This window comes from Leopardus geoffroyi, chromosome B4 (genome assembly GCF_018350155.1).
Source record: "Leopardus geoffroyi isolate Oge1 chromosome B4, O.geoffroyi_Oge1_pat1.0, whole genome shotgun sequence".
Taxonomy (NCBI): Eukaryota; Metazoa; Chordata; class Mammalia; order Carnivora; family Felidae; genus Leopardus; species Leopardus geoffroyi.
The window spans coordinates 75,517,565-75,531,178 of NC_059341.1; the positions used below are offsets into that span (position 1 = coordinate 75,517,565).

At 39.2% G+C, this 13,614-nt stretch overlaps 1 protein-coding gene across 1 annotated transcript; it reads right to left on the reverse strand.

Moving 5' to 3' along the window:
• Nucleotides 1-205: 205 nt before the first annotated feature.
• Nucleotides 206-4,715, reverse strand: LOC123590351 (olfactory receptor 10AD1). The gene is made up of 2 exons (XM_045463431.1): nt 4,597-4,715; nt 206-2,742 (listed from the first exon to the last, which is right to left on the reverse strand). Exons 1-2 carry the CDS (start codon nt 4,599-4,601, stop codon nt 1,779-1,781), a joined length of 969 nt encoding a protein of 322 aa, XP_045319387.1. The 5' UTR covers nt 4,602-4,715; the 3' UTR covers nt 206-1,778.
• Nucleotides 4,716-13,614: the final 8,899 nt, after the last annotated feature.

Below are 13,614 nucleotides of genomic sequence, written 5' to 3' on the forward strand. Positions count from 1 at the left end.
TGAGTAAGACCAGTCACCACACACAGGTAGCCCTACTGCAGCTGTTAAGAACTCTCCAGCCACTTGTTTTAGTAGAGTTGAGTTCAATCTCCTATTGCAATAGTCTTTTATTATTTTTTTATGTTTATTTATTTTTAAGAGAGAGTGAGAGCAGGGGGAAGGGGAGAGAGAGAAGGAGACAGAGTATCTGAAGCGGGCCTCTGCGCTGATAGCAGCGAGCCTGATGCAGGGCCTGAACCCACAAACTGAGATCATGACCCGAGCCAAAGTCAGACGCTCAACTAGCAGCCACCCAGCTTCCCCTCCTATTGCAGTAGTCTTAAATAAAGTCTTTCTTTCCTGTTTAACTTTGCCTGGTGTAATTTCTCTTCGATAATGGAAAATTTTTTGTTCTGTGTTTATTGTTTCTTCTCAATTATAGTGGTGTTTCATTTCTTCCTCCTTGCTGACTGAGAAGTGCTTCTCACATGTCCTCTGATATATAGAGATTCACCAATTTGGACTCAAAAGATTAGAATTTTGTGGAGTGAAGCTACTGCTTTAAGTCATTGCAGAAGGTAGTGTGATTTGTATAATATGGAAAGGGTAGTACATCTATTTGAGGGAATCCTAACTGAGGTGCATTCATCTTATGGAAGTGGCACCAGAAAATAACAGACCTGTTCCCTTTCCTATTATTAAGAAAGGGGCATGAGAAGGATGCAATTTAAAAAAAAAAAAAAGAGTGGTTAAGAATATAATGCTCTCTCAAGGGACGCTAAATTTGGTTAAGGAGAAAAGCTAGAAGAAGTGAGAGGGGTTAGGGTTGCAAATGGAAAGGCTTCTGCAATGGTAGAGATAGTGTGGAGAGGTGTTACTTAAAGTACAGGGAATGAAATATGTCTATTTAAGGTGGGAAGTAAGGTGCAATGAAATGAAAGATGGTTGGGAAAAAGGAAGGCAGTAGGGAGAGGGGAGTTAATTTGGAGTATATACCAGGGAAGGAAACTAATAGTCTGAGAAGCTTGGAAGAGGCATTGACCACTTGGATCATAAGGGAAATATCAAACAGTCATGTTACTTAAGGAAACTAGAAGATTTAGAAGGGATTTGACATATTGGTCTATCTCACCTGCATTTCCTCAACAACACACAAGCATAAACATAAGTTGAATGCAGTGTTATGGTAGCCACTTAAAGCCATCATAAAAGTTCTCCCTTATGGGCTAATGGAAGCTAAGAAGATGGGGTTCAGGCTTATCATCCTTAGTTTTTCTTTTTCTTCTTTTCTCTGACTTTTCTTAATGTCAACACTGCTCCCTAATTCCCTTTTTCTTAACTTCTTCCCCTATTTTTTCTTATGTAGGAGTGGGGTGGATGAGGGTGGATTCAGGATATGAGAGTGGAATGTGAGAAAGAAAAGAACACTATAATGATAAGTTGAAAGAGAAAAGTTTGCTCCTAAATGTGTATGCAAAACTCAGGCTAGGAATAGTATGTAAAAGTACTGTACGAATAAAATTAAATGGAGTTAAGTGCACTTGTGCCTTTAAAAGATGTGACAACATAGAAGAAAAACATGAAAGTCTTAAATTATCCTCAGGAAGGCCTAAGAGAAAACAATGCTTGAAGTGAAATCAGACAGATGAGCATTAGACATCAATAGGATCTTTCAGGACTGATGCTAGTAGAAAGAAAGCTATGAATGCTCTTTCCTGGAGACTCTCAGCATTGGAGAGTTGCCCAATTGTCAAGACTTGGGTGGGCGGGGGGAGACCTCTCTTCCAGGAGTCTTCCCGCTAGATAGATTCTGCCTGGGCCAGGCTGGTCCTCCCAAGGGCCCTCACCATGGCCCCCTTCATTTCCTTGTTTCGAAAACTATAGATGATGGGGTTGCACATGGGGGTGATGATGGTGTAGAGAAGGGAGAAAGGCTTGTCTTTGTCAGGGCCATGTGTGCTGCGAGGATTCATGTAAGAGAACATGGCTGAGGTATACAGAAAGATGACCACAGTCAGATGGGAGGCACAAGTAGAGAAGGTCTTCCCCCGACCTGAGGAAGAGATTCTGCCAAGGATGGAGGCCAGGATGCGGGCATAGGAGATAACAATGAGCACCATGGGGCTGAGCAGCACCACGATGGCATCAGCAAAGATCATTTTCAGGCTAAACTGGGGGTCTCCACAAGAGAGGGCAATCACTATGGGGGCCTCACAGAAGAAGTTTTCTATGTGGTTGTCTCTGCAGAAGGGATTCCGGAATGACATATACTCAAGAAAGATGCCATTGATTAGCCCAAAGAACCAGGCAGTACTCACCAGCCTCACACAGACATGCTGGCTCATGATCTGGGCGTAACTGAGTGGGTGGCAGATAGCAACGTAACGGTCATAGGCCATAAAAGCCAAGAGGATGCACTCGGCTACACCCACACAGAAGACCAGGTACATCTGGGTCAAGCAGGAGGCAAAGGAGACAGTGTGGTTCTTGACCACCAGGTGGATTAGCATCTGTGGGATGGTGGTGGTGATGAAGCAGACATCCAGGAAGGACAGATGGCCAAGGAAGAAGTACATGGGGCTGTTGAGTCTGGGGTCTGTCCAGGTGATGAAGATGATGAGGCCATTCATGGCCATGGCAAGGCTGTAGAGGGCTAGGAAGAGGGCAAAGAGCAATGCCCGAGTGGAAGAGGAGCTCTGCTCGAAGCCCACGAGGATAAACTCTGTCACTGTGCTCCCATTCCTTAGGTCCACCATCTGCGGCCTGCTTGAGGAGGGAGGACAGGAAAAGCACAGGTGAGATAGTTGTAGGGGAATGCAAGGTACTCACTTGGGCCCAGAAACCCAGGTATAAAGGAATAACGAGCGGCGGTAAACATTTTAGAACTTTAGTAAAATATGTAAGTGGCCATGTTATGGGGCAGTGAAGATATCAAGGTCACTATAGGATGCATACATGGAATTGTAATATCAAAAATTGAGGAAGTGATGGTTATACTTTACTCTGGTTTGGTCAGGCCTCAAGTGAAGTACTGCATCTTATACAGGGCTCCAAATGTTGAAGGATTAGCCACTAACAAAAATGTATTCAAAGGTGCAAAACTCAGATAGTAGGGCTTGGAACCCAGGCTAACTGAGGAATGGTTTAAGAAATTGAGGAATGGAGTATTTGAAGGAAGACACGGTGGCTATTAGCTTATAGAAGATCATATTTAGGAAGCACTTGGGAAATGTTTAAAGACATATTTTTCTAGAAGAAAAAAATGCTTAGTCTTAGTGTATATATTTAAAACGATAAATGATAGAAGTTTCAGAGAAAACAATAACATTCTAGCCTTTGGCATTGTCCCTTAGCTGATAATAATTTGGATACCTCTGGAAACAGCCATGCTTACCAGTCATCCATCCTCTTTCCAGACTCCTTCTCCTAGTGGTTGCCACTATTGCATCAAACACCCATGCTGTGCATGCTGGAGATGGGGCATACTTGTGAACTCTTTATTGCGTGCTTTCCTCATAGGAGACAGTTTCCCTACTGGGGTTGAAACTTAGGGCTCTGCGCCATTGGGTGGAAAGTATGCAACCATCACTGTGAGACAAGGGAAGCTATGAGCAGAGCACAAATTCAGCCTTTTTGGAATGGACCTTCAGAAAATCTTGATCTGTCCCTTTGCTTCTGGGATAAGTCTTGTTCTTTTTCTATCATCAGAGAATGAGAATTCAGAAACTCATGTTCTTTTCTCATTATTGTAAATTTTAGGAAGTCATTATGTTCATATTAAATCTCTCTTGTACTTTTCATCTTGTCTTTGAGTTAGGATATCAGATCCCTTCCACTTTCAGATACTTATAGTTGGTTAGTATATTCCTTTTTAACCTTAAGTTCTGCCAACTACTCTTCATTTTCTTTTCTCCCACTCCTTTTTCTATACACTCTCACTCTACCCCCTGTGTTAGTCTTTTGCTCTCCCTTTTCCACTTCTACTTCTCACTCTTTCTTCCCCCTCTCCCTTTCTCATATTTGGTGTAGGTGTTTGCCATTTAGCTACCTCTGGGTGGACTCCCTTCTCTTCTCCATATCTTTATTTTTTTCTCCATGTCTTTAAATATCTCAAGTTGCCTATCTTAATTTTAGAAGAGATGTACCCAATTACTGCCACTCCTTTTAGCTTTGTATTCTCGGTAGGTGATTTCCTGATAGGTCAGGCAGTGGGCCATTCCCATCATCTGTACTTTGGAATGCCCCTCTAGAACTTGTACCTAGATATTCTCCTCTTCAGGCCCCAGAAAAGGCAGGGAGGGTCAGAGAGCAATGTTTAATCCAAGATATGGCTTGGAATACGGACCCAGTGGACATATTGGGGCTGAGGTCAGAATCTGGGCAAGAGAAGTCAGTGAGCTATGCTCCAGACAAGCCTGGGACTTGTCCAAGAAGAAACTGAAGTTCAACCTAAGAAAGCACTAGGATCTATAGGAGTATAAATTCTTATTTGTGGTTCACAGTCCCAGAAAGAATACTCTGTGATACCTGGCATCTAGTGCCCTGTTAACAACCAGGGTTAACGAATCAAGCATTGGTATAAATAAACAGGATAATAATTTGAAAATCATATCCCACCTCATTCTGTTGCTTGGCTGGTGGTGAAGTTTGTCACTGAATCACTGCAGCAAATAATAGAGAAAATCTCATTGTATTTGAAGAACTGGTCCAGGGAGGATGGTCTGACCTGATGGGCCACTCTGGAAGAGAAGTTGTGGTAAAGACCTTGTTAGTTCTTTGATATCCACACCATAGGTGATATTTACTTAAATAATAATACTAAGTTATGTGTGTACTGCACTTAACTGTCACATATTCCATTTGTTAATAACCCTATTTGCTCCGATTTTTTCATAGTGTATGTTTTGACCTTCTCAGGATTTTTTAAAAAATGTGTATTTATTTATGTTGAGAGAGGAAGAGGGGAAAGAGGCAGAGAGAGAGAGAGAGAGAGGGAGAATCCTGAGCAGGCTCCTAGCTCAGTGCAGAGCCCAAAACAGGGCTTGATCTCATGAACCTGGGGTCATGACCTGAGCCGAAATCAAGAGCTGGATGCTTAACTAAGCCACCCAGACACGCTGCTTCTCAGGATTTTTAATTTTGTCTCAGTGCTAGCTGAATCTTTGCACTTTGACTTGAAAAATCACATGCTCTCTTAATTGTTACTTAAAGAAATACCAGCAAGAAAATAAGAAAACATTCATTCTCCTTTAGCTGCTGATAATCTCATATTATTCTAAAACATGTCCTTGAAGTTATTTCTGACCAAACAATTTTCTGAGACTGGTTATAAGAAATTGTTGCTATGTGCTGTAAACCTAACCTTGAACTTCTAAAATATCATTTTTATCGGTGACCTTAATTATGGCCATGGTAATATTTAAACTGATAACTCTCTGTTTTCAGAAAGGCACATATACTTGTGAGAATGCTTTGTTAAACTAGAAGAGGATCATGGGATTTTCTTATGCCAAGTGTACAGATATAAGATACATAACCACCGGTGATGCCTTGAATTTCTTGTTTAAAGAGTCAAGGGTCTGTAATCTCATTTAAATTAATAATAGTTTATAAAATAGTCCACACATGTCACGACATTTGAACCTCTGACTTAGTATTATAGTTTAATGATATAATTTAATCTCATTGAAGACCCTCTGTTAAGTTATGATGGACAATGTAGTTGAACATCATTTGGCATGGAGAAAGGAATAGGGAATACATTATCAACTGTGGGTCTAGAGTGGCTTCAGAATTGATTAACTTACTGTTCTGATTCATTTTAGAACCCATCTGCAAGCAAAATAGAACTGTTCAAAAGTTCTAAGAGCCTCTCAATAGAGCAGTGATTTGTGTTGGAGGAGTAGCCAATATGAAGGTGTAGGTAGGACTGTTTTAATATTTTACACCCTATAGTTAGCCATAGACTTAATGGTTACAATGCTAGATACTATCATGAGTAGGGTAGGGCAGGGATTAACTTCTTCCATATTCCTGATATTTCCTTCCACATGGGTGAAATTCTGATAGCATAACACTCCTGACCTTTCTCTTCTTCATTTACACCATACCATAGGGGGTGGCTTACTGGATTGGTGACTTTAGAAGGAGAAATGGAGCATGTGTTGTCTATCCCTTTCCTCTCACCTTCCCCTTGGGAATGAATGGCCTTCTCCAGGGTAGCCTCTAACCCTGTTTGGGGAGACTCTGTGGTTGTACAGTCTTGCCAATACAGAGGAAATTTTATCTGTCTGACTCTGTGCTTCTGGATTAGGAAGTCCAAATGCTCAAATGTCTGCTTTGTTATTAATAAAAATGATGTTTTAGCTTCCATCTCAGACTTGTCTTATTTCTCAGATGATTCAGACTCAGTTGGGAAGAGCAGTGTTATTTAATGAACCCCTCAAAGTCCCTAATGATTATTGTTAGTAATATAATCACATATATGGAAATAAAATTTAAACCAGGAAATGTGATACAGCCTTGGTTATAACGAAAAGAAACTATGAGTCACGATGATATCTGGGAAGATCCTGAGAGAGCAGAGTTGTGCTGATACACATATGTTGAATGCTCCAAGTATAGTGCTGGTGAGTTAAGGGAGAGAAGTCTACATTCCATGACCACAGGAGCACAATGAACAAAGTGTGCTATTGTAGACTAGACTGGTGGGAAAATGTCTCATTATAATGTAAGATTTTGATTCATGTCATATTTACTGAAGAGAATCAGGACACTATTGAATACATTCAACAGTTAGCCACAATGCTCCTGTTACTTTCCTAGCATGCTATGACCACAGGAAAGAAAATATAATACAATACAGCACTGTATTGTTTATTCTGTAGAGTATGTTTGTTTTAAGAATGAGATTAGTTCACTTAAGTTGTAAACAAATTCACCAGCCCTGTTTAAATCATGTAGATTCTCAGAAAGCCTCAGCCTCTGTGAGGCTTGGCTATTCTCTTTCAGGTCTGCTGTAAATAAAATGTGCCTCTAGTAATTTCAAATCTTAAATAGCTTTAAACCTGGTTTATCTTCTGCATACCCTAATCCCTTGCTTTTTGGATTAAATACATAATTTCATGACCAAGCAACAGAAACATTGTGGCTAAATGTTGAATGTATTCAATAGTGTCCTGATTCTCTTCAGTAAATATGACAGGAATCAAAATCTTACATTATAATGAGACATTTTCCCACCACTCTAGTCTACACCCAAAAAGCATTATTTTTCTGAGCAGAAAAATTTTATGATAGATATATTTATCAAGGAGTTCATGGAGCTCTGGGGAATCAGTAGGTATATTTCAGAGTGTCCATGCATCTCTGAAATGTTGTAGGAAAATGTGTGCACGAGATCATTTTTCTTGGAGAGTTCATAGCTTAATCAACGTGTTAAAGGCAACTGGAAACCACAAAGGGTAAAAAACTTGTCATTTAGAGATTTGAAGTCACTAAGTTCCCATAGACTTCTTTTCTTTAGACTGAAAATCAAAGTATTCTTTCATCTTGCTGAATTGTTTGTTTCCTCAAAAATATCTCTATGGAGTGTGATTGAGACATGGTTGAGCACCCAGTTCTACCACTGGTAGCCTCTTGAGATCATAGTTATTCCCAAGAGGTCTCAAAGAAGTCGTCCAGGAAAACAGTTTATTACTAGCTTGGGCTTTGGCTCCCAATCCTTATGTTAGAGGGCTCCTAGCTCTCATGTTTGAGGAGGACCACATGGTAAGCTTTCTTTGCCTGGGCCACTTAGTGTCCTAAGGCCTACAGTGCTAAAAAGTAGTGAGAAGTCTCCTGGTTTCTATCCTCTGACCTATATTCCCATCTTACTATCATAATTAAAAGAAGAATAAACAGGCCTAAGAACAGGGTTGGGATGGGGAGGAGGGTAGAATAAGATGAGTAATTAAATAGCATATTTATGATATAAGTTCAGAAAATGAAATTCTAAATCACCATGGAGGCAGTATTTCTGGCCATATGAACAACCAGGTCTTATCTAGAGACGGTATCAATGTTTGTTTTTTTGTTATTGTTGTTGTTTTGTTTGTTTGTATTTGGAGAAGTAGGAGGAGGTAGCAGAATTAAAAAAAAAAAGGAACTTCAATGCCCTTGAGGAAGTTCATCCTGGGAAAAACCTCTATGATGACCAGTGGTTTTCCATTTCCTTCAAGGTTAGGACAAGCAGAAATGGTAGCTAGATGAACTTTCTGTCCCACAAGGGCTTTTAAACAATGATATTACTGGTTAAGGGGTATAGTTTCTTGCTCTGTAGGTTTTTTGAGAATATTTCACTGAAAGTTCTAGTATGTCAGGTCTGTTTTTGACTGGTCCAGTACCAAGGCAAAGGACAGACACCAGCCTACATAATTATCAGTGCCCCCAGGAGGATCCATGGCTCCTCCTCCTATCCTTCCTCCTCAGTTAATTGTATTATTTGAACCCTAAGTAACCTAAATCAGAAACCACAAAGTCACCTTTCACTCTTGTCTTTCTAACCTCCATATTATATTAAGTGCCAATATTCTTTATCTTCTCCTACTCTCCTACAGACACCCTAAAGTCCAGCTACAACTCGCATCCCCCACAATACCATAGGCCTCCAAGTCTCTGTGTATGCGAGTCCCTCTTTCTGGAATTCATTCTTCAGACATTTTCTCTATTTGGCAAAATCTTGCTTTTATAAGACCAACATCAAGTCCTGCATCCATAGTGAAGCCTTCAATTACTCTTGCCCAGGTCAGCCCATCTGAAGTGGCACTCACTCCTACATCTGCTAGGGGAAACACTCATCACATGCTACAACATCTTCCATCTATTACAAGCTCCTTAATCATAGGGATTTTACATCTTTATCTCCTAGAAACTGCCTAGCACATAGCTATATTTGCTGAAAAATAGAATAAATGAACATCTGAGTTCCAACTTTCTGCATTATTTAATGTTGCCAGTGGCATCAACTTTATTTTTTTTAATTTTTTTAAAATTATTTTTTTAACGTTTATTTATTTTTTGAGAGAGAGGGAGCTGTCAGCACAGAACCCGATGCAGGGTTCGAACCCACAAGCCATGAGATCATGACCTGAGCCGAAGTTGGACTGAGCCACCAGGCGCCCCCGGTGGCATCAACTTGGGAAATAAATTCCTTTAAATCCATTTTTTTAAGTCTGTAAAATACATAATTGTATGGTTGTTCTGAAGATTAAGAGGAGATTTATTAATTCAATCAAAAATGTGTGTGTGTATGTATATATATGTAAATCCCATAGAACAGTATTTGCAGTAGGGAAAGTGCTCCACAAAACTAATGTTTCCTTTTCTAGGTCACTGGATAACTAAAAAATATTGAGACATTTACATTTTTAAATGTCAGTAATCCTCAAAATGCCTTGAAGCCTCTTAAAAACTGAATCCACAAATTAAAAATGTATTTCTAAGCATTACGTTCTGGCAAAGCATGCAGTACAGTTGAGGGTAGAGATATTTTTACAAATGGACTATAATATGATATGGTTAAGAGCTCTAATAGGGCTTTAATAAAATATTGCAGAATCTCAGGGCACCCGGGTGGCTCAGTTGGTTAAGCATCCAACTTTGGCTCAGGTCATGATCTCATGGTTTGTGGGTTTGAGCCCATGTCAGGCCCTGTGCTGACAGCTCAGAGCCTGGAGCTTGCTTGGGATTCTGTGTCTCCCTGTCTCTCTGCCCCTCCCCTGCTTGCACTCTGTCTCTGTCTCTCCCTCTCAAAAATAACATTAAAAAAAAATTAAAAAAATACTTCAGGATCTCAACAGTAGTAAAATAATGAAATGCTCAGGGGAAAAGTGTATAATAAGAAAATTGTAATAAGAAAAGGCTCAGGAAAAAATATCTGCTAATGATGGACAGATTCAGAGGCTGTTCTTGGAAAAGGGCATTTTTATAAAAGAAAAAATGGCCAATCTAGGTGGGAACATGGATTAATTCCAGAAAATCTTCAGTTTAGATATAAATTGAAATTATACATAAACTTTGAGGAAGACTCTAAGAGGCAAAAAGTGGCCCTAAAAAAGATGTTCTTTTCGTAAATTGAATTATTAGTAGATATGTGATTATTGTGATATAAAGGATAGATTCAGTGATGAAAACCAGTTTCTCCTCAATATTTATTAAGGAAAATAGAAATTCCTGTACCCAGTTTGACAATGAATGGGTAGATTGGAGGCATCAAATTCCATAATGGCTGATACTCAATAATTTTGAAATTAAATATATAAAATAAAACATTTAACTAATTGGGGCTTATTTGAGAATTGAGTGGAGATTTTCACTGCTTCTCAAGGCTAAGAACTGAGAGACAGGCTGAAAAACTCTCATAATTAAATAAGACTAGATAAACAGGCAGCCTTCAGGAAGAAGGTAAAGGCATCCACTCTCCTGATTCCAGCCCAGAGAATGTACAGTTCACCCTAAAGTGAATAATCCATTTCTCTTTGTTAACTAAGAATGAGATTTTAAAAAACAAAAGAAGGACCATTGATCATTTAAAAATACAGGCATGATGAAAACCTCTAGAAAGCTATAAGGGCCCTTGAATTAACTCTGCTAAAAGAGAAGGGCAACCAGGATCTACAGAGCTCCTTGTTAGTGAGAGTGGGGTCATCCATAACCAGAGATCAGGAAAAATGTACAAGTTGCAGACCTATCTGTGAAGGAAGAGAAGCAAGTATTTTGTATCTAGCTGGATTGTATCTCACATCAGAATTATTAGAAAGACAGGGGTGCCTGGGTGGCTCAGTTGGTGAAGTGTCTGACTCTTGATTTCAGATTAGGTCATGATCCAAGGGTTGTGGTTGTGGGATTGGGCCCCATGTCAGGCTCTGAGCTGAGTGTGGAGCCTGCTTAAGATTCTCTTTCTCTCTCTCTCTCTGTGTGTGTCTCTCTCTCCCTCTGCCCCTCTCCCTTGCTTTCTAAAATAAAATAAAATAAAATAAAATAAAATAAAATAAAATAAAATAAAGTAAAGTAAAGTAAAATAAAATAAAATAAAATAAAATAAAATAAAATAAAATAAAATAAAATAAAGTAAAATAGAGATAAAATTTTAGAAAGATAGTAACCTACAGTGAGACTCTTCACCAGGAGCCAAAAAAAAGTGAAACTAGAAAGACCTTGTAAGACAAAAGCTGTCACCCATCAGGCCTTATTCTGAGACCTATTGCAGTAGCCCCATCATTAGAAAGACAGTCCAGGCCTTTACCAAATCCTTACATGGTCAGAAAAAAATAATTGTTTTTCCTCCTGATTTTATGCATTATTCAGAATGCCCTGTAATTGTGGTATTTTTAAAGATTTAAAAAAGCTTTGGACCCTCATGAGTTTTGCTAACACATCCACATGAACTTTGAGGAATTTAAGAATAAAATTGGAAGACGACAGTTTGTGCCATGTGGTACCTAACAAAGTTTTATAGACAAAAGCATATGGAACCGTGGTTGAAAAGATATTTGGAGGACAGATGTAAATGATTTTTAAGGAAAGACGACCCATCTCAATGTCTTACTAAATCACTTCAGAAGTGTTTCTATAGATCTACCATTTCCCCTCTTTTCTATTTTAAGCTCATTCCCATCTCATTTTCCTAAGTGAGATGGACACGGAGTAGTCTCTTTGCTCCTCCATGTGCATTTTCAATAATTGGCTTGCAAGAAAGATTTATCCAATTGAGTTAAATTGTAGAAATGTTCTAAAATCTCTCATTGTGTCTCTCTTAGTCTTCTGCCTTCTTTTTGCTTCAGCTACCTCTTTGCTCCTGGATTCACTTCAATCTCTCCATATCTCTCTGAAACTGAGGCCCCCGAAGTACCTGCAGTCCCCTGATGATGACCTGGCCAGGGCCAAATATTATAAATGTGCCAATGCTGGACATGCCAGATGCCTATTATGGGCTAGATTCCTGTGATGTCCAAAAGGTAAATGTAGGTCACACACTCTCCCAGAAGACCTTATTGATCTGCACTAGTGGGAGATACCATAAATAATGGAAATACCAAAAATAACGTCAGTTTCATCATAGCTCAAGTTCTAACTCCGTATTTTGCTTCCCTCCTTCTCGTAAGACATGATCATCCATTGTGCTTATCCATTCTCTATCTGAGCCCTAATGTGAACTTGCTATTCCATTAGAAGCTATAATGAAACCAGACTAGACTTGTTGCTCCTCTCCCTTGTCAGTCACTTTCAGTATGGAACGTTAAAGAGTAAAACAACCGAAAAAGAGAGAAAATGATATGCAAAGGTATTCATAATGATATTCCTCTGATGTTGATGGCCTGTGTATATGTCCAAAGAGGGATGAGTAAGAAATTGAAGAGGAGAACTTAGTAATCAAGAATTACTCAACATCAGCAGATTGGATAACTTCAGCTGTTCTGTGGCATTAGTTAATCTGAGCTATTTTACTATTTAAAATGCCTGAAAAAAACTGGAGTGACTCTAAATGGCTTAGAGAAGAAAGAGAGAAAAAATTAGAGGTAATGAGAGATGGGGAGGGGGGATGTGTACCAATAGAATAGAAGAATATAAAGCTGAAGCACAGAAAGATTCCTGGACTGAGAAATGGATGATTTTAAAAGGTGAATAGTTATATATTTAGAGATTCAAAAACTACATCTATAACCTGATCTTATCACTTTATAGGGAAGCAAAGAGGCTAATGGGGTAAAGTACAGGGACTTTGGAGGCAAGCATACCTGAAATTCAGCCTTGGCATTGTCACTTACCATAATGTGGAGTTGGCTAGCTGAGTCACAAGTTTTTTCTCCTATAAAATAAGGATTAACTAAAATAATGTACAGTTAAGGGGTGGCACAGATTAGATAAGAAATAAAAATTAGTTGTGATCTCTGTTTCCTCTTCATCTCCTTGTGGTTTCACTTCACATGTGGAAGGAATATTGTAAAGATCTGTCCAGTTTCCCACTTGCAGAAACTCAGAGAAAGGGAAGGATCTCATCCATCCTAATGGTTCCTACTTCTCCCTGTCAGGAGGGTCTTTCCATCTAACTAAGTTTTTTTCCCCCTAATATATTTTAGTCCCATTTTCTCTTAATCTTCTCCCAGAAACATTGCAAAAAATATCAACCCCAAGCTCTGTATCACAATCTCTAGGAAAGGATCATCATTGAGTCACTTCTCAGCCTCTCTTTCTCCAGGTAACAATAAAGAAAAATGCCAGATAAATAGAAAACACTGACATGCACAAGCATAAAGAGGAAGACTGAAAAAGGAAAGGAGAAAAAGTAATCCTCTGGGAGGATACTAGGATATCCTAGGATATCTCTGGTATAGCAGAGAGATCTTACCCACACCAAACAAAAAAGGAGGAAAAATGTTAAAGCCAAAGAAAGAATTAGAGAGACTGAAATAGAGAAGAGTGAAATAGGAAAGAATGTGCACATGTGACAAGATGATGGTGTATGTGTGGAAAAGTGATGAATAGGTGGACATTTAAGGGAGGGATAAAGAAGCACATCAAGAGACAGAGAACTAAGAACCCAAATCTCAGCACAAAGAGAGAGAGAGAGAGAGAGAGAGAGAGAGAGAAAGCCAA